At 54.3% G+C, this 22,176-nt stretch overlaps 8 protein-coding genes across 8 annotated transcripts; 4 read left to right on the forward strand and 4 right to left on the reverse strand.

Moving 5' to 3' along the window:
• Positions 1-450: 450 nt before the first annotated feature.
• BO72DRAFT_500624 (uncharacterized protein) lies at positions 451-963 on the forward strand (the record flags this gene model as incomplete). The annotated part of the gene is made up of 1 exon (XM_040948915.1): positions 451-963. One exon carries the CDS (start codon positions 451-453, stop codon positions 961-963), a length of 513 nt encoding a protein of 170 aa, XP_040796840.1.
• Positions 964-2,020: 1,057 nt separating this feature from the next.
• Positions 2,021-3,750, forward strand: BO72DRAFT_438809 (aldo/keto reductase). The gene is made up of 7 exons (XM_040943394.1): positions 2,021-2,237; positions 2,290-2,387; positions 2,443-2,453; positions 2,512-2,569; positions 2,635-2,816; positions 2,926-3,295; positions 3,370-3,750. Exons 1-7 carry the CDS (start codon positions 2,126-2,128, stop codon positions 3,520-3,522), a joined length of 984 nt encoding a protein of 327 aa, XP_040796841.1. The 5' UTR covers positions 2,021-2,125; the 3' UTR covers positions 3,523-3,750.
• A 135-nt stretch (positions 3,751-3,885) lies between these two features.
• BO72DRAFT_531572 (putative gamma-cysteine synthetase regulatory subunit) lies at positions 3,886-5,163 on the forward strand (the record flags this gene model as incomplete). The annotated part of the gene is made up of 2 exons (XM_040950375.1): positions 3,886-3,908; positions 4,070-5,163. 2 exons carry the CDS (start codon positions 3,886-3,888, stop codon positions 5,034-5,036), a joined length of 990 nt encoding a protein of 329 aa, XP_040796842.1. The 3' UTR covers positions 5,037-5,163.
• Positions 5,125-6,471, reverse strand: bud32 (serine/threonine protein kinase BUD32). The gene has a single exon (XM_040940104.1). The coding sequence runs from the start codon at positions 6,246-6,248 to the stop codon at positions 5,214-5,216; it is 1,035 nt and encodes a 344-aa protein (XP_040796843.1). The 5' UTR covers positions 6,249-6,471; the 3' UTR covers positions 5,125-5,213.
• Positions 6,472-6,580: 109 nt separating this feature from the next.
• BO72DRAFT_413920 (DNA-directed RNA polymerase III core subunit RPO31) lies at positions 6,581-13,863 on the reverse strand. The gene is made up of 4 exons (XM_040942519.1): positions 13,075-13,863; positions 11,801-13,022; positions 11,160-11,293; positions 6,581-11,056 (listed from the first exon to the last, which is right to left on the reverse strand). Exons 1-4 carry the CDS (start codon positions 13,797-13,799, stop codon positions 6,799-6,801), a joined length of 6,339 nt encoding a protein of 2,112 aa, XP_040796844.1. The 5' UTR covers positions 13,800-13,863; the 3' UTR covers positions 6,581-6,798.
• Positions 13,864-14,011: 148 nt separating this feature from the next.
• Positions 14,012-15,259, forward strand: BO72DRAFT_452319 (spindle checkpoint protein MAD2). Its single transcript, XM_040945703.1, has 8 exons — positions 14,012-14,103; positions 14,159-14,184; positions 14,234-14,259; positions 14,316-14,354; positions 14,407-14,435; positions 14,490-14,635; positions 14,690-14,763; positions 14,821-15,259. Exons 1-8 carry the CDS (start codon positions 14,061-14,063, stop codon positions 15,107-15,109), a joined length of 672 nt encoding a protein of 223 aa, XP_040796845.1. The 5' UTR covers positions 14,012-14,060; the 3' UTR covers positions 15,110-15,259.
• Positions 15,260-15,303: 44 nt separating this feature from the next.
• Positions 15,304-16,517, reverse strand: BO72DRAFT_531577 (DUF218 domain protein; the record flags this gene model as incomplete). The annotated part of the gene is made up of 4 exons (XM_040950376.1): positions 15,304-15,834; positions 16,058-16,109; positions 16,240-16,347; positions 16,429-16,517. 4 exons carry the CDS (start codon positions 16,515-16,517, stop codon positions 15,304-15,306), a joined length of 780 nt encoding a protein of 259 aa, XP_040796846.1.
• Positions 16,518-17,156: 639 nt separating this feature from the next.
• On the reverse strand, positions 17,157-21,994 carry BO72DRAFT_258170 (uncharacterized protein). The gene is made up of 10 exons (XM_040940105.1): positions 21,037-21,994; positions 20,801-20,982; positions 20,624-20,745; positions 20,055-20,574; positions 19,493-19,595; positions 18,879-19,435; positions 18,419-18,819; positions 18,119-18,360; positions 17,456-18,058; positions 17,157-17,397 (listed from the first exon to the last, which is right to left on the reverse strand). Exons 1-10 carry the CDS (start codon positions 21,799-21,801, stop codon positions 17,305-17,307), a joined length of 3,588 nt encoding a protein of 1,195 aa, XP_040796847.1. The 5' UTR covers positions 21,802-21,994; the 3' UTR covers positions 17,157-17,304.
• Between the last annotated feature and the right edge of the window lie 182 nt (positions 21,995-22,176).

Here is a 22,176-nt window from a genome sequence, read left to right on the forward strand (position 1 = left end):
TGGAAGGCAGAGGTGGGAAAGGATGTCTGGTTCGTTGCCTCTTTGATATCAGCTTGTTCCTTATTCACTCGAACTCTGTCAGAAAGTCCGGGTGAGACCCGTCGAGAGGCTGCCTGCCTTTCCTTCCTCCGATTGTCAACCGCCGGACCTTTTGATCCAGGACATCCCTCTCCCAGCCTCCTCGTTGATGTCCTTTCTCTTTGAATTCTGATAAACTAGTCCTTCAGTACAGTTCCTCATCCGACCACGGCCTCTACTTTACATTCCCTTCTCTGGTTTGAAGACGCCGCCCAACCAACCCTGGAAGTTGTGGAGCCAGAAAAGCAGACTGAGTCGATTACGCTTGCGGACGTTCGCAGGAACATCCCCGGCGGAGATGAGGACGGCTGGAAGAAGGTGAGAGCCCGAACGGACAAAGCACTAGAGAAGACACTGGGCTTGAAGGCAGCAATGGACTCTATTCCTGGTGACGACTACTTCCGCTTCTGCGTACAGGCCAACATCGAGCGGCTGCCGGAATCCGTCACCCAGGCATACAGCAATGACCGTGAGTCCTGCCTCGAATCCCTTACATCCTATGCCGGGAAACGTTGGCGAAAGCGACTCTCCAAGGCTGCTCAACAGAGATGGAAGAGAAAGCAGGCTGGTGAAGAGCAGCCTGGCCTCAGAAGACAAGTTTTGAAAACGCCAACCCCACAAGGGAGCAAGCGTGCTGGGACAGCCTCTCCGACTCCGTCCAACAAGCGTGCAAAGCCCGATGAGACAAACGCTGACGATACCCCTACTTTGCCGGCTCGGATGCCAACGGCTGCAGAATCCCATCGGAGGAATTGTCAAGACGACCCTATTGGGGCCATCTTCGGCTACTATGATGATCCGGTAAAACCTCTGGCGCCGGGGATGGATATTGACCATTTCTGGGAATATGGAGATTGCGATCAAGAGGAGCCCGCCAGCGAGTGACAGCCTCTACGGCGATCCGCTCCCGGCTGTCGACGAGCGTCATGGATCATACGAGACGAGAAAATTACCGGTGGGGGATAAATGGCTCTCCGATGTTCTTTGGTAAGATAGCTTGCGCAGCTGAAATCTAAAGTGATATCTGCGAACGCCTCTACTTGGAGAGTAGATGGGTCCTCGCTCTCTGCGTCAAAAGGTCCCGGTTGTCCTAAAGCAGAAACAAGAGTAGTTCAATCACTTGATAATCCATGACGGATTTCAACTCTTGAGGTGTCAGAAGTCTTTTTTGGATCCGTTTGTGTAACTGATTCTGCATAGAGGGAAAGCTTCCGACACCGCTTTCAAGAGAGACGGCTATGTAATCGGCTGCGCGACTTGTCCGTTATGGAAGAAGTAAGCATCATACACCCAAGTACTGTAGCTCCGAGGCACTCCGGGTAGCCTTCTGGGGAATTTGTCCATAAACATCTTCAGGCGGGCTATCAGAGGCAAAGCGGGCCATTTCCTATACCTTTGCATGGAGACCTGGATCTGCCTCCCGGATTGTATGTTAGTCAGAGTAGATCGAAGTCAGTGCAGCGTCTTCTCTTCTTCATCTGCGATGTTCAACCTTCGATTACGCAGAGAAATGTTGAACAGGAACCTGTCCAAGTGAGAACTCAGCGACAGCAGACTAGAACAATCGTTGTGCAGAGACTGGCAATTCAAATGCTGTGCTGTTTCCTAGTATTTGCCTCAATGACCAGTAGATAAGATGCGGGGTAAAGAAGGGCTATTACAGGTGCAAAGTTGCGACTAACATGCATCTCCAGCGTTCTGCGCTGGGTATAGCACGCACAAACGGGCGCGCATTAAGAGTTAGCAATCTGTGTCTGCAACTGTTTGGATGCGGCAAAATAGCAAGATTATGAGACTCACTGGTGTCCCTAGCCCGTAAATAAAACCAGAACTCAAATTTAGTTCATAGTTCTAGCCATCGTGCTCTGTTGGTGCTAATGCAGCATCGACGGCAGCATCAATGGGAGGCGGGGTAGGTTTCCGTCGAGAGAGCGTTCATGATATACTGGCCAAAAGCAGTGCATCGCAATTGAGCCATTTATAAGAGAACCGATTGACTTATTCTAGAAGTGGTTCTACTGGTAACGTAAATGCATACACAGAAGCAATGATCATGAGAAGAAAGAACCATCGGAGGAGTGAATCAGCCGACCCACAGCAGCAGTATGAGATCATCACGCCTCCGCTCCCCTCTTCTCCCTCAGTGTGCACGTTTATAAGTGAGTGACTTCCCCTCCTCGCATTGCCTTTTCCCACTCACTAACCGCTCAGATCCACTGCCACCTTCGTCGACAATGGCAGCCCTCAAAGGTCTACGCTCAACCTACCGCCTGAACTCCGGCCACGAGATTCCCGTCCTAGGATATGGAGTAAGTCCTCGCCCGCCCCCTCACGCACCTCCACAACATTACTAAATGCAGACAGGTCTACATGATGTAAGTCAATTCCTGCTTCGCTTGCATGCAAATGCTGCAGTGGCTTACTCTGCCAAAGCCCCCAATCCCAAACGGAAAAGGCCACCCTTGAAGCTCTCGGAATCGGCTACCGTCATGTATGCATGCCTCTTTTCTCCACCCTTCTCGCCCCAAGAGCTCAATCTAACGCGCATCCTTACAGGTGGACTCGGCAATCATGTACCGCAACGAGAAAGCCTGCGGCCGCGCCATCGCAAATTCCGGCCTCGACCGGTCGGAGATCTTCTTCACGACCAAGATTCCCCCGGAGAAGATGGGCTACACTCGCACCAAGAAGGCTATCGACTCCAGTCTGCGCGAAGCGGAGCAGGAGTACTTTGACCTGTGAGTTGTCCCTATACCACCATCTCCTTCCATCAAGTCTCGCTGGTATTGCGGGACACTGCAGCGGAAAAAAAAAGAAAAGAAAAGAAAAACTAACAACGCTGACAAGCATCCTTATTCATGCCCCTTACGGCGGCAAAGAAGACCGTCTAGGCTCCTGGCGAGCGCTGGTGGAAGCCCAACAAGCGGGCAAGACGAAATCCATCGGGGTGTCCAACTACGGGGTCCACCATCTGGACGAGCTGGAGGAGTACATCAAGAATGGTGGCGGCGGGCAGATCGACGTCGGCCAGTACGAGTTGCATCCCTGGTGTGACCGCCCCGAGATCGCCGCGTGGCTCCAGAAGCGCAACATCGTCGTTCAAGCCTATTCGCCTCTGGCGCACGGGACGAGGATGAGCGAGCGAGTACTCAAGGCATTGGGCCAGAAGCATGGCAAGTCGCCGGCGCAGATCATGATCCGGTGGGGTTTGCAAAGGGTAAGTCGTGGAACGAGTCTCTTCTATCTTTGCCACGCATCCCGCTCGAGTTGGTTCTAACATGACATCTATAGGGCTTTGTCCCCCTTCCCAAATCGGTGACACCCAGTCGGATCAAGGAGAATGCGGAGGTGTTCGATTTCGAGCTGTCGGAGGAGGATATGAAGGCATTGCAGACGGGGGTCTACTCGCCCACGGACTGGGATCCGACGGTGGATTATGATTAGACAGCTGTATGCCTGGCAGAAGAATGGCCTATAGACAATGAGAGACAAAACTGAGGTGATTACCGTCAACGATGTACTGGGCAAACAAGAGAGTGAATGAGGATATGCAAATGTATATGTAAATGAGCGGGCGGGCCGAGTCGAAATCGCCGATCGGAACGAGGGACGCCGTCCAGAATTTGACCCCGCGGCGCGGGGTTTGGCTGCTTAGCAATTCATCCACATTCGTCCGTTATCTTCCTCTACCCTCTTCACATTTCTCCAAGCCTTCCAAGTCCTCATTTCCCTCTGACTCCCACCCCCCTTGCATCCGAATCGCCTGCCCTGCACATATTGCAGGGTGCTCAGAGATCAATCATCACCATGAAACTAATCCTCTCCACCTCGTAAGTGGCGACCCCAGTGGAAATCCCGGCACTCCCTCCTCCCAATTCCACCTCCATCCCGGCCGTGATCCCGGCGATCGCCCTGGGGAACAAAGACAACGAAAAAAAAAAAAATCCCAGTATCCCAGTCCACCAAGCCAATCAAACTAACACACTCCCAGAAATCTGATGCTAGGCGGCCATCCCATCATCCGTCAACTGACCGAAAAGTCCAATGTTGAGCTGATCAACTCCCTGCGTGCCAACTTCCAAGCCGCGCAGCAACAGCGCAGCGACGGGGCCCCGACGACGGCGACGGCGACGGCGACAACGACAGCGAAAACAGAGCAGGGAGCACCGCGCTACGCATCGTGGACGAAACAACACGACGACACCCTATACATCCCATCCACGGAGTTCGGGTACGGGCTGTCGGAGGAGCGGTCGGCGTACGACATCACCGTCAAACTCTTCTACCTGCCGGGGATCCCGGCGTCGCGGCGGTGCGCGCACACGCGGGAGGCGATCGACCTCGTGCTCCGGGAGCTGCACGTCGACTCGATCGATCTGCTTATTGTCTCGTTTCCGGGGATCTTGTTCGACGCGGATGATGATAGCGAGGTGGAGGAGGACGACGAGGATGCGGACGCGGACGGGGCCGCCGGGTCGTCGGATGCCGGCAGCGAGGAGGATGATTTCGACAGTATCGTCCAGACGTGGCGGACGCTGGAGGGGCTGCAGGCGCAGGGAATGATCAAGCAGCTGGGCGTGGCGGAGTTTGGCAGCGAGCGGCTGGCGCGCTTCCTGCCGCATACCAAGGTCAAGCCGTCGGTGGATCAGATCAACCTCAAGGACTGCTGCGTCGTGCCCAAGTCGTTGATCCTGTACGCCAAGCAGGAGCGGATCCAGCTGCTGACGCACAACGACTGCATGGATATCCTGCCCGTTGGCACGACCCGGGAGCTGCTGGGGCCCGGCGCCAAGGGCGCGGGCATCCTCGCCTCGGCGCCGGACGCGGACGATGGCATCCAGGGCGACGTGGCGCCGCAGTGGGTGGTCAAGTACACGGCGGTGGTGAAGGATCGCGGGGTGGTGGAGAACAAGGGCTACTTTGCACTGGCGGACGTGGGCAGCTGCGTCAAGCCATGATGTGTGTGATATTGTGATCTGCAAGCATTCCACGATTTGCATGGGGCAGCGCGGCGTTTCTTTCTTTCTTTTTTTTTTGTGTCCTTCCTTGAAATTTAGTGATGATAAATGAAGCATAGTTCTATCCATTAATCTATCCCCATCAAACCAGTCTCCCCCCCGCCCCCTTTTCAAGCCTCAGCCCAACATACTCTTCTTCCTCCCGCGCAAACGCACCTCCTCTAAACGCTTCAACACCGACGCCGCCCCGCGATAACTAGCGCGATACCCGTCCAACACCTCGGCGAAAAACGCCTCCGTGCGGGGATGGGTACTCCCAAACGCGCGTTCAAGCACATACAAATCCACCGCGCGATCCTCATCCTGGACACTCTGACTCGCGAGGCCGAAATCGATGAGCACGACCTCGCCCTCCAGATCCACCTCGCCCTCGCCCTCGCCCTCCTTCTTGGAGAACGCAGGCCTCAGAATGAGATTACTCGTCGTCAAATCCCCATGGATCACCCCGGCCGCATGCAACCGGCCAACGGCGGCCCCAATCCGCCGCAGCAGGTCCTTCATCCGCTCCTCCTCGCGCTTGCACTCCACATGTCCGTTGTCCCCGTGGTCGCCATGGTCGCTATGGCCATCCACCTCCATTTGCACCTCAGACCCAGGCCCAGACCCAGACCCCCCATCGGCCTGTCTCCGCCGAGACAAAGGGCTGCGATCGTCCGCCGCAAACCGCGCCAGCATCGCCCGCTCCCACGCCTGCACCACCACCCGCACCACATCGCCCTCCACCCACTCCATCAGCAGCCACGCCCCGCCGTACCGCTCCTCGCCCGTGGCCGTGTCCACCACCACCGTCTGCCCCTCCCAGTCCACCGCGTACAGCGCCGGCACCGCCACCCCCTCGCGTACGAGCTTGGCCAGACACCGGGCTTCCTGGAGGATGCGCTGGCGCGTCAGGCGTCGGTCCAGGACCGGGTGGCGGTAGGGCTTCGAGGGCCGGATCTTCAGCGCCGCCGGGTGGGTGGTCGCGTTCAGGTAGTGGGTCTTGTAGAGGTGGGCTTCGGCACCCTGCGTGAGGAGGATCGGTGGGGGTGGCGTTGTTGTAGTAGTAGTAGTTGTGGTGGTGGTGGTAGTAATAGCTGGTGATTGTGTGCGGTGTTGGTGGTGGTGGTGGTGGAAGGGCGGGGGGAGAGGTGGGGGTTGGTATTCTTCGATCATCTTGGTTGTTCTTGGTGGGAAGGAAGTCGGATTCGGTGGGGTTCGTCGGATGGTGAAGAGGGTGATATAACGTGCACAGGCAGGTGGGTTGGTCAATTGAGACGAGTTGGTGGTTAAGAAGAAAGGTTAAGGAAGGTTGAGGTTGTATAGACAGTGGCAGAAGAGGAACGAACGGCAATGCGAAAAGTTCTGGCGGGGCCTTCCCTCCCGCCGCGGTTATTAAGCGCTGTCCGCATTTGGCTGTCAACTACGGAGTAGACGATACCTTGACTACTTGTGTAGACTATCAAGTTATGCTGTTATGCTGCTGACTCTCAGGATTGCTACTGCTTCACTCACTACACTCATACGCCCCACATCAAGCAAGCATCCATGATATCTTATTCAGACTCATTGAATCGTCTTTCGTCTGCTCGTAAAATACAAGACAGCCGCCTACCTCGCGGTAATCGCTAAATCATGACTGTACAGTACACTACTAAACGCCTGGTATGCGACCGACTTTTCCGTGTCCAGAATCAAATCCCTTTTATACAAGCCCCTCCCGGCCTCAAGCCCGCGCCTTGCGCTTCGCTCGCGCCCGCTCCTGAGGTGCCTCGTAGACATCCGTCCACGCGTCTTCGAACGTCGTCTTCCTCGGCCCAATCTGGCCCTCGAAGAAGTTCATCTTGCGTACAACTTCCATCGCACCGGTACCCAGCGACACCGTCTTGCCCATGATGATACACTCGGACACACCCTCGATCAGATCCGTCCGGCCGGCACCACCGGCATCGAACAGATGGTCGGCGGTCTTTTCGAAGGACGCCAGCTGCAGGACCGAGTCACGCATCTTGGCGAGACCGAATCGCGTAATACCCAGAACTTCACCCTTGTAGGTCATGACGTCGGCCAGAAGCTGCATGTGTCGGGGATCAATGTCCATGTCCTTCATGACCTCGCTGATTTCCTGGACGATCGTCGACCGGGCCGCTTCAATACCGAGCACTTCGCGCGTCTCCATGATGTTGTTAGTGGTCGTGCGAAGACCGTCTACGCCCATCGTGGTCATACACGCCCTCAACCCGTAGCCTTCCACCAGAAGGGTGTTGGTGGTCGACGTCTCATCCGTTCGGATAATCGCACGGTAGGCCTGGGGGTGACCAAGCACCTGGATATCAGGGAGCATCCGCTTCAGATGCTTCAACCGCAGGAAAGGATCCGCACTCGTGTGCGCAATCTCGGTCTTGGATAGAGATGCTTTGCTAGATGGCTCAACATCCATGTAGACGTGGATGTGTGAGCGCGAGCATCGGAACTTGAGATCGTCCGCCTTGAATCGCTTGTGGCTCTTGATCGCAGCCAGAATGTTCTCGATCTTCAGTTCCAGCGCCAGATCCTGGATAGTCTTCCAGTTGATCTTGACGGTGATGTAGGCTTCCTTGCCAGTCCATGTCTCGCGAACGTAGTGGATAATGTCGCGAAGATACGTCTGCTCAATACGACCCTTGACAATACGGGCGGCAATGATGTTGTCCTTGGTGACTAGCTCGCAAGCAACGACAGGCGTACTGATCTCTTTGGAGGCGTTGATGATTTCCTTAATACGGGGGACACCCTGAGTGATACTCATACCGGCAACACCAGCAAAGTGGAAAGTCTTCAACGTCATCTGCGTACCGGGCTCACCGATAGACTGCGCACCGACGGCACCAACAGCATGGCCGGCTTCAACCTGAGCCTTCTTGTACTTCATCAAGCACTCAGTGATGAAAGTCCGCAGGGTGCGCTCAGTCAGCTTGCCCGTGTGGTTCAGACCCTTTTGACTTCTTTCATCAGAGGGATCGATGTCACCACCGCGAGAAATCAGCTTGTCCGCCTTGGTCGCAACGTACTGCTGGATGGACTCGAGGAAATCACGGGCACTCTCAAATTGGTCAATGCCGTGGTCACTGCGGTCCATGTAAGCCAGAGTGTTGCCCATCAAATCCTTCCGTACCAGCTTGGCACGTTCTTTCGACAGCATCTCCTCGCAGACTTCCATGATTTCAGCAGGAAGCAGACTCGGCTCGTCATTCGAATAAGTGATGGATTCTGAATGGATGAAAGTCCGGTCAAAGTGAACGGGCTTGGCCTTGCCCTCCATATCCACCGGATCCAGCTTGTCGTCACCATACTGGAACTGGACAATCGCTGCGGACGAGTTGCGGACGGTATCATCGTACCTGGTGGAAAGATCTTCCAGGGATTTCATCAACCGACGAGACATGTAACCGGTTTCGGCCGTCTTGACGGCAGTATCGACCAGACCTTCACGACCGGACATGGCGTGGAAGATGAACTCCGTAGGGGTGAGACCCGAGAAGAAACTGTTCCGCACGAAACCCTTCGATGGAGGCTGACGGGCATTCTTCGGGAAATGAGGCAAGGTTCGGTCTTGGAAGCCGTCCTGCACACGTTGGCCACCAATAATCTGCTGACCGACAAGGGCAACCATCTGAGACACGTTGATGCTAGAACCCTTCGATCCGGACGTGGCCATGATCAAAGGAGAGTTGTACTTGCTCAGTTGAGCGATACACTCGTCACCAGCCTGCTGACGGACCTTACTGAGAATACCAGACAGCTGGTTCTCCATGGTTTGCAACTCGTCACAACCAGGATACTTCTCAAGTGTGCCAGCCTTGTACTTGGCAATGACCTCGTCACAGGCTGCGTATGCAGTCTCGACCAGGTCGTGTTTCGAGCGCAACAGCTTCTCGCTGGGATATACGTCGGTGATACCGATGGAGAAGCCCATGTTTGTAAACCAACGGGCCGACAATTTTGACAAGCGGTTCATACCCTCGGCAGCCGCCGCTGGACCGTAATCTCTCAGCATGATGTAGAACACGTTGTCCTTCTTTCCGGAACCGATAGTGGACTTATCCATCACACCACACATGACCTCGGAATTACGAATGACGAGCCAACCATCCTTGGGGTCGAGATCCTTGGGTCTACCATCCTTCGGCATCTTGAACTCTCTGCAAGCGGCATCCAGGTTGACCAAGCATGGGTCATCCTTGTTCGGCCGCATGAGGATATTGAAGACTTGCTTTCCAGTCCACAACATCTGTGGTTTCAGCACGGAGGGTGGGGGAAGATCAAAGCGGGTTTGAGGACCAAGCATGTAAAGACAGATCTGGGTGAACGAGCGACGATCGAAGAAGTTGTCCTTGCTACTGAGGACGTAAGCAGCACTGATGAAATCCTGGATAGCAGAAATAATAGGCTCTCCGTTCTTGGGTGTGGCCAAGTTGTTCTTGACACCCATGAGTTCCATGGCTTCAGCGCGCGCTTCTTCCGTCTGGGGAACGTGCAGGTTCATCTCGTCACCGTCGAAATCAGCGTTGTAAGGGTTGCAGACACACTCGTTGAGACGGAAAGTCCGGTGCGGGCGGACTTTCGCAAAGTGGGAAAGGATACTGAGTTTGTGCAGGGACGGTTGGCGGTTGAACAGAACAATATCACCATCCTCAATATGACGCTCGATAACATCTCCCTCCTGGAGCTGGTCGGCGATCATGTTCAAGTTACCATACTTGAGGAAGAGCTTGAACGTCTGACCCTTCTTGGTGATATAGTTCGCTCCAGGCCACTTCTTCGTTCCGTTCCGGACTCTCTGCTGCAGCTTCTCCTTGTTGTAGCGAGTCACGACTTCCGGGTAGGTCATGTTCTTCGCCACAAGCTCAGGAACAGCGACCTCGTCAACGCGCAAGTTAGGATCGGGAGAAATGACCGTACGGCCGGAGAAGTCGACACGCTTTCCAGACAAGTTACCACGGAAACGACCCTGTTTTCCTTTCAAGCGCTGCACAAAACCGCGAATGGGCTTTCCCAGATCTGCCTTGTTCAAACCCGGAACGTCACTGTTGATGTAAACGGCAATCTGCAGCTGCATGTAGTCCCAACACTCCATGATGGTCTGCACTGGCGCACCCTTCAGCAGCGCATTCTTGAGGTTGATGTTACTCTGGACAATATCTCCCAACTTGGCAGTCAAATCGTCCTCGGTCGAGGCCGCGTCTTGACCAACGGAGGGACGGATACAGACTGGAGGAGCAGGGATGAACTGCCAGAGAAACATCTCTGGTCTAGCCTCCTTCGGGTCTAGACCCAGCAATTCACAATCCGTATCGGAGATCTTCTTGAACAGGTTCAGCACGCGCAGGGCGTTCATATCATCCTGAGCCTTCTTGTAATGCTTTTCGACCTCGGCATTTGATGTACGCGCTTCGTCGAAAGACCGGTCAAAGACAATCTTGCTGGGCGGGGGCACCTTCTTGACGGAAGTCGAGGCGTTGAAGGCACGGAATTTGTCGTGGGTGATCTTCAGCGCGCTGGTACCGGCCTTCTTGACCACACCGTTCACGGCACCGCAGTGCTCGCAGTTGCGGGTCTTCTTGCACCGCTCGTTGATGCGCTTCGCAATCTGCATCCGTCGCAAGTTGTCCAGGCCGGGGCGACGCATTTCGCGGAGGAAGGCACGGCGATCGGCTTCGGGAAGGAGGATGTGGGAGCATTCTTTGCAGATTTCCTGGAGAATGGTAATGACTCGCTTGAAGTAACCGACGTGGAAGGAAGGTAGGACGAGCCTGACGTGACCGAAGTGTCCGTTACAGACCTGGAGGGCGCCACCACAGGTTTGACATGTCGAGGTCTTGTTCGAAATACCCATGCGCGCGTCGAGGGGGCCATTGGCGACTACGGCTCGGTCATGTTCGAGATCGAAGAATTTCCGGTCGGAGACTTCCACCACACCTTGGCTGACGATGTCGTCGTTGGACCTTCGCAAGACAGAGTCAGCATCCCCTCTCCAGGTTGCTTCCGCGACACAGGAAGACGGGGGAGGAAGGCAGGAAGGAGTTGAAAACCCCAAAGATTACTTACAGAACACCGAACTTCAGTTCCTTGATGACTTTGGGGACGCGGTCAATGACCTGGGCCTTGCCCAGGTCGACCTGCACACCTTCTGGAGGCTGCATCACGGTGGTCAAATGATGATCATGGCAAGATGACAGTGACTCAACGGAGATGGATGCGACGGCACTGGAATGAGTGCGCTCGCAAGAGGTATTGACCGCAGTAGTCGTAAGTAAAACTGTCAAACCAAGCGGCACGCCACCTCAGACCAGTCAGTGATTTGCGGTAGAATCGGAGAAAAGACGGCGACGACGGGAGGGGAGAGGGGGGGGGGGAGAAATTGCAGACCATTGCGGCGGCGGGGTCGGCGACGACGAACTTTTCTACGGTTAAATTGGAAGCTCCGTCCGAGGCCAGCTTCCCCCGGTCCGTCCAATCACAGTGCGCGGATACCGCTGCGGCATTCTTCACTCGGCCGCAGTAAATACAGGTACAGTATAACTAGTACTACTGCATTTAAACATTATGGATGTCATGAATCGAACAAAACACGTATATATGGTATATGTTATAGGTTGAGAACTATGGTACAGTTGAATTGTGAAACCCACCCTGCTGTTGCCTCCTCATTTCGACAAGAAATTCTGGAATGCCTTCTGTTCAATCACCACATTGCCCACAGCCCGGAGTCTCTTGCGACCCTCCTTCTGCTTCTCCAACAGCTTGCGGCGTCGACTGACATCACTAGCATGAAGCTTGGCCAGGACATCCTTCCGATAGGGCTTCACGGTTTCACGAGCCACGACCTTGCGCCCAACAGCTGCCTGGATGATAATCTCGAAGAGTTGGCGGTCCACATGCTCCTTGAATTTCGTCACCCATTGACGACCAAGTCGATCCGCTTGGCTGTAGTGGACGATGCGAGCGACAGCATCCACCGGGGCTTTGTTGACCAACAGCTGCAGCTTGACAATACTGCTCGGTCTCCAGGCCGACTCTTCGTAATCCAGAGAGGCATAGCCCTTCGTGTTACCCTTGAGCTTACCGAAGAAGTCGTCGACCAACTGCGCCAATGGAAGTTCATACTTAAGAATAACCTGAGTAGACGTGAAGTACTCGAGGCTCTTCTGTTCTCCACGGTTGTTTTCACAGAGTTCGATGACCTTTCCTAGGTACTCATCCGGGAAAGTCAGAGTGGCCGTAACGTAGGGCTCATGGAATTCCAGGACCTTCGCGCGTGCTGATTCGTCGTCGGGGAACTTGGCCGGGTTACTGATGATCTCCTCTCTGCCGTCCTTGTACACGATCTTCACGGGAACTGACGGAGGAGTGATGATAATACTGGCTCCGTGCTCCTGGCGCAGACGATCCTCGAAAACAGAGCAGTGAAGAGTTCCCAGGAAGCCCAAGCGGAAACCGGCACCCAAAGCCTCCGAGGACTCCTTCTGCACTGTGATACTTCTGTCATTCAACATGAGCTGATTGATACTGTCCTCCAGGTGCTCGAAATGATCTGCATCGACAGGGTAGGCGGCCACGAAAACCATCGATTTAGGTTCTTCGAAACCCGGTAGCGGTTCCACAAGCTTTTCCGATCCCACTTTCGTGTACGTATCACCAATCTTGGCTTCCTTACTCCGCTTCATGCCCGGGTTGAAGTAGATGTAGCCAACTTGGCCAGCACGGAGCACCGTCTGTGGGGTCTCATTCGGGTACATGATGCCGACTTCGCCGACGTAATACTTGAGTCCCGTAGCGAAAGAAACAAGCTGATCTCCCGCTCGGATCTCGCCATCGAACACACGGACCAAGCAGATAACACCCTTGTAGGAATCGTACCAGGAATCGACGAGGAGCATGCGCAGGGGCTTGGTGAAGTCACCGACAGGGCTGTTTAGGTCAGCTCGGATCATCAGCAAGAAAAGGGGCTAGGGATGCATACGCTGGAATCTTATCGACAACCGTAGGAAGCAGCTGCTCTACGTTGAGGCCAGTCTTAGCCGAGACCAGCACTGCGCTCTCCGTGTCCAGTTCAAAAGAATGCTTCATCTGCTCCAGAGCACGCTGGGGCTCGGCCGAGGGCAGATCCACTTTGTTGATGACAGGGATCAACTCCAGACCTTGCGAGAAAGCGAGATAGAAGTTGGCAACGGTTTGCGCCTGAATGCCCTGACTGGCATCAACCAAGAGCAAGGCGCCTCCGCAACTGGCGTAACTGCGCGAGACCTCCGCACGGAAGTCCACATGGCCCGGGGTATCAACAAGATGGAGCAGGTAATCCTCCCCCTCATGGTTATAAATCATCGTACATGTCTGCGCCTTGACCGTGATACCACGTTCCCGTTCCACATCGAGCTTGTCCAGCACCTGCTTGTTACTCCCAGGTTGGATCGTACCCGTCAATTCCAGCAACCGGTCGGACAACGTGCTCTTTCCATGGTCGACGTGGGCAACGATGCAAAAATTGCGGTATCGATCGATCGGGATAGCGGCGATTCTGTTCTCGAGATCCGATTTATGGACAGTGGAACCTCTGGCGGAGCGTGATGCGGAGTTGGCGAAAAACCGAACGGAGGAAGAAAGGCCGAATGGCGGCTGGAATAGGCTAGCAGCAGAACCCTTCGGCGCTGCGCTCAGCCACCTGGCTAACTGCAGGCATCCTCGCATTGGGAGGTCTGCACTTGCATGGGAGTGAAGTGTTTGATGGTGGGGGAGGGAGGGAGAGTATAGGATGGTCAGTGGGCGAGATCTCGCGGGCGGGAAAAAAAGGACGGCTTTTGCGGAGACGCTCGATTTGCGCGGGCGGTGGACCGAATTGCCGCGGCGACAAATGGTGTAAACAAATCCGTCACTTTTTCCACTGCATCTGCAGCTCTTGCCCGCAACACACAGCATCCCAAGTCCCTCCTCATATCGCATTATACCGCTATGTCGGCTGCAAAATCCAAGGTTCACAAGCTGTCCTTGAAAGGTACGATCCAAAGCCTCCTGAGATAGACCGGTGCAGAACGCTCACAGGTCGATAGGATCGGCGAAGTTGGTCGCAGAATTCGTGAGTACCTTACCAAGTGATATGGCTTTCTTGTATCTAATATACATAGTTCGAATACTCCATCAATTCTATCCTGTAAGTGTCTGTTTGATAATGGCCCAGCCTTCATCGTCCATTGACATTTCGACCAGTTTCCAGCGGGGCGTGTATCCTCCGGAGGACTTCACTACGCAAGTGCAATCTACCTGAGCACATTGAGGAGCTCTCTAACTCTTTCTACAGGGTCAAGAAATATGGTCTCAACATGCTCGGTTGGTCTATCTCCATCAGTTTATGCCCTCGATCCCAATATTGATCAAGCCCAGTCACCTCCGACGACCAAGTCAAAGCCTACATCAAGAAGATCATGTCGCAATTGAACAAGTGGATGATGGGAGGGAAGATATCGAAACTCGTGGTTGTAATCACAGACAAGGAGACTGGAGAGCACGTAGAGAGATGGCAGTTTGACGTACGCCTGAGGTCCTCCCTCACCAAGCACACGGAGACTAACCGGAGGCACCAGGTCCAAATCTTCGGCAAGCACTCCAAGAGCCACTCTTCCAAGTCGACTGGCGACAAAGAAAATGCTACTCCAGGGTACAGACTACATTCTTCTCTCGAAACCACACAAGCTAACCAACACCCCCACAACAGCGACAAGGAACCCCAACCCGCCAGCGTGGAGAAGACGGAGAAGGAAATTCAGGAGGAAATCCAGGCGATCTTCCGGCAAATCACCGCCTCCGTGACCTTCCTGCCCGTGCTGAACGGATACTGCACCTTCAATGTTCTGGTGTACGCGGACGCCGACTCCGAGGTCCCCGTCGAATGGGGCGACAGCGACGCGAAAGAGATCAAGAACGCCGAGAAGGTTCAACTCCGGAGCTTCAGCACGAACAACCACCGGGTCGAGACTCTAGTCAGCTATCGCCTGGCGGATTGATTGATTGAATATCTATGTTTTTCTTTTGTTTCTTCTTTTCAACTGGCGTTGTGGAATGAGAGGAAGGCGGAGCAGCATCTGGGACATTTGACATTTCGGGGACCTTCATAAATCCAGCCCATGTATTCTTTCCAAACTCGCACACAATGAACGACTTCAATGAGCCAAGGCACTCCTTCAGCTACCTACTATCGCTAAACGTACCAAGGCAATTCCTCCAACCCGTCGAACCACTCATTCCCACTCCTCCCTCCCTTCCACCGAACCAACGCCTCGACCACCCCCTCCAACCCATCGACATCCCTCAGAACCCCCTCCTCCATACCCACCGTCCACCCCCTCGCCGCCCTCTTCCCCCCTAACACCCGCCCAACCCCATACCTATCCCCCCTCCACACCCCAATCCCCCTCTCCTCCTCCCCCGCTACCAACTCCCGTAACGGCGTCACCACCTCCGGCGGATTGATGCCCACGACCTCGACCTCGACCCTCGACTCGGACCCTCCCAGCCCGACAGCCGGAAAGTGCACCTCCGCGAACCGCGCCCGCTTGAACGCATGCGTCACCACCGTCACCCGCGTCGGATACCTGCCAGCCACCGCCCGGAACCGGAGCAGTGAGAACAGGACATTCTGGTAGGAGTCGGTGGCGCGGTTCTCGGCGACGAGCCGAGTCGGGTCGATAGCTGGGGCGAATTGGAAGTAGTTGTTGGCGCGGGCCAGGTTCTAGTTGGGTTATGAGTATGTATATGTGAGTGACAATTGGGGCTTGCTTTGCGTGAGACTGTGTTGGGGGGGGGTTCATCGGTCCATGCTCGTTTTCTCCGAGAATATCGTTTTTGATAGAATTGTGGGTGAGTGTAGTCCACACTCACGGTTAGGTAGATACTGCGCCTAACACGAAATAGATAGACTGGTACTGTGTGCTATAAGCTAGGCAGGAACTTACAAGATATGATTCCCCTTCCGCTAGAGGCGTGCGGGTCGGTTTCGTAGGGCCCCTGTATATTGGCACCCCATCGTTCCCGATCAGTTTGCATCCCGTATGTGCCCTCTTCTCTTGGAGACCAACTAGCCCGGATTGAGGGCACTCCCCGGCGATAGAGATAGCGGGAGTGTGGGTAGACATACCCCGAGAACACAAGCAGGCTGTCCGGATCCTGGGCTGCGAGACAGAGGCCCGCCTTGACGTGTGCGGTGAACGTGGGCGTTTCGCCTTTCTGGAAGGGTTCGATTTCCCTTCAACAGTGTCAATATCCGGAGCTGGGTTCTTGGCACGAGTAGTCAAACAGAAGTTTAGAAGTAGGATACAACACTGACCATTCGTCCTCGGAGAGGCCGTGGGTTGGACCACCCTTGTATATGGCGTGACAACAGACGATGATTAGGTGGGTGAGCGGGTAGGTCATTATCGAGACTTGGTGCAGTGGTCGAATTGCGTTTCTGATGCAGGTTTGAGAACTGAGATAGAGGTGGATGATGGAGAGGTTTGGAGACTACTGGGTACGCAGTTGATACAGCTACATACAGATCAAAAGCACCTGACTGATCGTTCGAGTGTTAGTGTATTACCTAAGCCGATAACCTCAGTGGTTACACTACTGAATTGCGCCTTGAGAAATTTGACCGGAGTAGCTATGATGATATTGATTGAGAACATGTAAGAAGGGAGAAGCCCAGGCGCAAGCTCTGACACACCGATTTCGTCCGATCGAAGCTGGCCTCATATTGATAATCTTCCAGCTAAACATCAGTAATATACATATCGATCTGGTGAAAACCATACAACAATATATGGCCATACCCCAGCCGAGCAATGTGAACGATCCGAAGAAAAGGTAGGATGGATAGTGATGAAGAATAAAGAGAAAACGAAGAAGTAAACAACGAAAGAAGCTCATCCACAATCAACAAACTCCGTCGAATCCCATGCATGATATGCAATCACAGAGGTAACTATGGTATCATGTCATCAACACACAGATGGTTGCAAGGAAAACCAGCTTGCCAGACATAATGACGCCGAAAATTGACAGCAGCAGAGGCATATGCAAGGGTACAGTGTACATTTTAAAAGAGTAGGTGTTTTTTTGGTGTCTGCCGAGCAAATACAATGATGTAAGAAAGGGACAGAAGCGAGAAGAAGGCGTCGGCAGAGGGTATCAGAAGATGAAGAGGGGGAGAACAATATTACGTTTAAATCAACGGATCGTGGCGATATGTGCAATCATCACCTTTGCGGCATTTCCCGCTCTGCCAATACCGGCAAGGTACAGACCCTGCCTTGGGCTATCTGCCAGTTAGCTCGTTGCCTGCATGATGATTGGATTTACCGAGAGATACTTACATGCTTCTTGCCAAGATCATTATACCTGTTCCGCTTGGGATAGCTGTACCTGTCATCATCGGTCCCATCATATCCACCAGACTCGCGAAGGCGCTTGCGCTCCGGGTCCTCAAAATGCCCAGTGTGTTGAGGCGGGTTGCCTGCGGTGGGCTGGTTCTGGCCATTGATCTGGGAGAAAATGGCAGCGAGATTGGGCGCAATGCTGGGTTGAGACGGTGGAGCTTGCGGGGCAGTAGCCGCCGGCTGCATCTGCTTTTGTGCATTCATGATTGCCAGGATATTTTGGAGATCAATGGCCTGGCCTGTTGCAGGCTGAGGGGCTGCAGGAAACTGGGGCATCTGCAACATGGGAGGCTGAGAGGTTGGCTGTGGCTGCGGCTGCGGCTGCGGCTGACAGAACATGCTGAACGTCCGTTCGAGATCCGAGATGGGCGCGGCTGCCGGCTGAGTCTGGGGGGGAGGGGTTGATTTTGGTTGTTGGGGCGCACTCTGAATAATCTTCAAGAGATTCGAAATATCGAATGGCGCTTGAGCGCTTGCTGCGGGCGCGGCTGCAGGTGGCGGCTGAGGTTTGACCGCTGCGATATATCGGTTTTGACGGGCCTGCGGAGATATTGTGAGCACGCAGTCGGTTCGTGCGACATACAAAAACGGGATACGCACCTTGACATGGTCCGGAACCTCGCCAAAGGAGACCGCGACAGTTGTGGGTTCTTCATTGTCGGGTGGCGGGGGCTCTTTGGGCGTTGACGGCACGTCCGCAGGCGAAGTATAGAACACCATAAGGGTCGTTGCCTCACGATACTCTTGAGCCTTCCTCTCCGCACTTTCCGGAACTTCAATGCCACCACGCTTGATGAAGTTCCGGCCACGTTCCTCGTAAGGCATGTCCTCGAAGTCGATTTCTAAAGGATTGTCAGTGACTCCAAAGGCCGACACCCGAGTATCTTCAGTGAGACTTACCGGACGGCAGAAGGTATTCGAGCAACTGTTCCTCGCGAAAGCCGCCTTCTTCGTCTTCCTCCTCGTCGAGATCACGGTGAAGCTTCAGCACACTACCTTCACCCTTCACATCACCCGCTTCACGCTGCATGCGATCGCCGGGACCAAGCTCCTCGTCAGGGTCATGGGTGAAGAGCCGGACTTCAGTTAGCGACTCGTCAGGCTTCCAGGTGACCCGCAGCCGGCGTCGAGCCTCCTTACGAAGGCGCCTCTTCCGTTCTTCCTCCGTCTCGGGCGACTTGGGTTCGGACGGCTGAGCAGGAGTCGTCTCCTTCGGCTTGTTCAGGTCTGCCATAAGGTCCCCGAACGAGAAAGTTGGCCGCGGAGGTGCAGGCTGGGGTTCTTTCCTTTCCGAGGGGTTGCTGCTTGGGATTCATTAATCACACAGTTGTGTCTTTATCATCTCGTGCAATCATCTTACCTGGTCTTCGCCGCTGCTGCCGCTGCTCGCTCAGCATTCGATGTTCCCGGTCGTTTCGAGGCCGACGAAAGACTTCCAAACAGATTGGTTGGCTTCGGCGCCACAATATTAGTCTTCGGACGAGAGGGCTGCGCTGCCGCTGCCGCTGCCGCTGCCTTGTTCTCCGGGCCTGCCTCTTGTGGCCGCCGCACAGGTGCCACAGCGCTAACGGGCTTCGCAGCATTCTTGGCATGAGACGCTACGACTACTCGCTTCGTCGCCGGCTGTCCATTGCTTTCAGTATCGCGAGGTCTTTTAGATCCAGCGAGTTCTGCCCGAGCGCCGTCGGGGGCAGCCGTAGCAGTGACAGTGCTTGTTTGCTTACTAGGCGAGCCGTCCTTGGCCGCTGGCTTCGCAGTATCCTGTTTCCTTCTGGTAGAGGCCGCAGCATTGTCCATGATCTTCTGCGCCAAGTCTCTGACAGCTGGGCCACCCTTTTTAACAAATCTAGGCAACAGCTTGGCAACATTGGTCTTCTGTAGCACATCTTCGTCCATAGTAACAAAGCGCGAAAGCAACTACGCATGGTGATCAGCGTTCTGTCAAATGAAGGGATAATGGGCGGCACCGCTTACCTTGAGTATATTTAGGGTCAATGTTCCGTTGATGTCAGCAGCCTGGTGTCGGTCCAGCAAGAACGAATACATGGCTGCCACAGCTATGGGATGCTCACCCAACCTGTAAACGTCAGTAATCTATTTTCCTCCGTCAAACTGTAAACAGGCTCAAGCAACGAAGATTATAAGTGACCGTATCTGCAGCCCCCATGACTGGTGGAGCCAAGCCGGTGGCCAGTCCATACTCAACGAGCATTGCGGAAGCACCCAGTCTCTATCGGCAGGGACCAATTTCTTTGTCCTCGGAAAGGGAAACCCTTCCCAGTCATGTTGTCTTGGTTTAGGACCAAGCGACTCGACCAGGTTGGACTCTCCACTCTGAGGAGTGAGCATTATTCACCCTTACTGACAGACACTCCTTTAATAGATGCCAAAACCCACACTAGGTAGACTACATGGGAAAGGCTCATATTTCGTTTCTGACTTCTAAAGTCACGACGGCAACGACCATGCTAGGTGCGGCAGGGGGCAGAAGCGAAAAGGAAGAAGAAAAAGAAGAGGAAAAAGAAAAAGGACATACTTCTCGACGATTATTGGATGGCCCATTTCCAAAGTCGCACAAACGACCACATCCATGAGACGGCGCTGTAAGACCACATCCTTCTTCAGCTGGGCTGCTTTATCATTATTGCCGGTATTCTCGGCCGCCTTCATGGCTTGGGAGCTGTCTTTCCATGCATCCCTTACGGTTTTCACAACGTCTTTGAATGCGACCAGCGCACTCTTGACCTTGTCCACATTGGGCCGTCGATTACGTGGAGACCACACGGCCTTTAGAGCATCATACTTCGCAGCAGCTTCGGGCTCACTAGGACGAGACACAGGCAGGGGAGACGGCTCTTCGGGTGCCCGATCCTCGATCTCAAGCTCCGAGTCGGAACTGTCGGTCTCTGATTCGGAAGACTCAGCTGTCCCGTCCACCTTCTTACTACTTCCCTTGACGGTCGTCTTGGTGGATTGAGAGGTTGTCTGTTTCTTCGTTGCCGGTTTCTTGGCCTTTCCGCCCTTTGCAGCCGCCAGTGATTGAGCCAAATTGGGACCTAGTTCGTTCAGCGGGATCTTCAGCAACCGCGGTGTAACACAACGTACCATTGAGGGGTAACACAAACTCGTATGCAGATTGCGGTTTAGGGGCAATCGGTTGGCTAGGGGCTACGGACTGCCCCATTGCCGGTGGCATCTGCAAGTCTTCCCGATAAAACGTGTAGAGCCTGAATGGTGTCAGAGCGCGCGTACGACTGGAGAAGGCAGGCGAGATAGACCTACTTTGGTTCATCTGTGCGATCATATTCAGATGGGTTGAGGTAGAGAAGGTTATTAGAGTGAAGGGCGGCTTGTTGATTAGCAGCAGCTTGCTGTGCAGAGCTGAGGAACTGCGGGTTAATGGTTTGATTAGATACGGGAGGAGTTGACCGAGTGAACTCGGTGTTGTAATCCATCGGTACTTGCTTGAAACCAGTTAGCACAGCTTGTCAGAGTTCAGAAAAGTAAAATTGACATACTGAATTTCTTTCAGCGTAGCCTGCAGGTAGTGAGTACTGCGGGACATGGTGTGGGTGTGGGTCGGATCGGAAATGTGTCGCTTGAGGCTGTGGCTGCGCCGCGGGAGGCGAATGCATATGAGATTGAGGAAAGACATCAGGCACTGGCAGATTCTGAGGAGAATAGTAGGATCGCGGAAATGTGTAGGATGGGAAGTGGGCGCTGTCCGATGCCGGGAGGGGCTGCGTGTCATATGCAGGATGTGCTGAGGAGAATTGCGGTGCTTGACGATATTGCGAAGTCATCCCGATCGGATGAGCGGTTGCCGGTAAGATGGGTTGTGGATGTAATGCAGCTGCGCGCCATGATTGCGGGGAGGAGGAATACAGACCATGATTCTGATCTTGAGGGGTCGGTAACGGACTCCGCGATGGAGGGTTCTGACCGAAAACCGGATGATCCCAGCTAATTCCTAGCGGCTGATGTGATGATTGTTGTTGTTGTTGTTGCTGTTGCGGTTGTTGTGGCTGCTGTGACTGCTGTTGCTGTGGCTGTGGTTGCGATTGCAATCGGGATTGCGATCGAGACTGCGACTGCGACTGAGGTTGGGGGGGAGGCTGTTGGTGTAATTGCTGTTGTGGAGGATGTGCATGTTGAAGCGAAGGATCGGAGTTTGTATACAGTGGTTCGAAGCTGTTCCAGTACTCAGGCAGCGGTAACGAGCCGGGATCTACTGGCGCGCGGTGCAGCCCGGGCATGATGTTTTGCGGCGGCGACTGCTCCATGCTTCCGGTCTATCTCCACGCTTTGCCTCCTGCTTTATAGCAGTTGCAGCAACAGAAACGACAGCAATTGCCGCCAGTGGTATAAGGTAAGGACGGTGGGGAGAGGGAGTTGTTGGGGGTATGTTATGAAAAGGTACTAGTATAGGCCAGTGCAGGATGGATTTGACCCAAAGTGGTTAAGAGTCACATGCATCCACGTGCCGGGAGGTTGCCAAGTTGGGACAAGATCGAATGCCGCTCTTAAAGACTTCAAACTTGAGTGGGGGGCGCAATCACGATAAGTCTATTGGTCCAAGCTCCTTGAGCAACGGCGGCGCAGCAAATCTGGTCCGGAAGCCCGCTGCAACGAATCAAGGATGCTGGCCGAGTTTGTCA

The sequence above is a fragment of the Aspergillus fijiensis genome, assembly GCF_003184825.1.
Source record: "Aspergillus fijiensis CBS 313.89 unplaced genomic scaffold BO72scaffold_68, whole genome shotgun sequence".
Classification (NCBI taxonomy): domain Eukaryota; kingdom Fungi; phylum Ascomycota; class Eurotiomycetes; order Eurotiales; family Aspergillaceae; genus Aspergillus; species Aspergillus fijiensis.

Excerpts from the sequence above, each read along its gene's own strand:
- BO72DRAFT_452319 (XM_040945703.1), top strand. The coding sequence starts at position 14,061 with ATGTCGGCTGCAAAATCCAAGGTTCACAAGCTGTCCTTGAAAG. Across the intron at positions 14,104-14,158 it reads TCACAAGCTGTCCTTGAAAG|GATCGGCGAAGTTGGTCGCA; the intron begins GTACGATCCAAA and ends ACAGGTCGATAG. Across the intron at positions 14,260-14,315 it reads TACTCCATCAATTCTATCCT|TTTCCAGCGGGGCGTGTATC; the intron begins GTAAGTGTCTGT and ends CATTTCGACCAG.
- BO72DRAFT_413920 (XM_040942519.1), bottom strand. The coding sequence starts at position 13,799 with ATGCGAGGATGCCTGCAGTTAGCCAGGTGGCTGAGCGCAGCGCCGAAG. Across the intron at positions 13,023-13,074 it reads GTTGTCGATAAGATTCCAGC|CCCTGTCGGTGACTTCACCA; the intron begins GTATGCATCCCT and ends TGACCTAAACAG. Across the intron at positions 11,057-11,159 it reads GAACTGAAGTTCGGTGTTCT|GTCCAACGACGACATCGTCA; the intron begins GTAAGTAATCTT and ends TGTCTTGCGAAG.
- bud32 (XM_040940104.1), bottom strand. The coding sequence starts at position 6,248 with ATGATCGAAGAATACCAACCCCCACCTCTCCCCCCGCCCTTCCACCAC.
- BO72DRAFT_258170 (XM_040940105.1), bottom strand. The coding sequence starts at position 21,801 with ATGGAGCAGTCGCCGCCGCAAAACATCATGCCCGGGCTGCACCGCGCG. Across the intron at positions 18,059-18,118 it reads AGGTTCCGGACCATGTCAAG|GCCCGTCAAAACCGATATAT; the intron begins GTGCGTATCCCG and ends ATATCTCCGCAG. Across the intron at positions 17,398-17,455 it reads ATGATCTTGGCAAGAAGCAT|CCCAAGGCAGGGTCTGTACC; the intron begins GTAAGTATCTCT and ends ACTGGCAGATAG.
- BO72DRAFT_438809 (XM_040943394.1), top strand. The coding sequence starts at position 2,126 with ATGATCATGAGAAGAAAGAACCATCGGAGGAGTGAATCAGCCGACCCA. Across the intron at positions 2,238-2,289 it reads CTCAGTGTGCACGTTTATAA|ATCCACTGCCACCTTCGTCG; the intron begins GTGAGTGACTTC and ends CTAACCGCTCAG. Across the intron at positions 2,817-2,925 it reads GAGCAGGAGTACTTTGACCT|CATCCTTATTCATGCCCCTT; the intron begins GTGAGTTGTCCC and ends AACGCTGACAAG.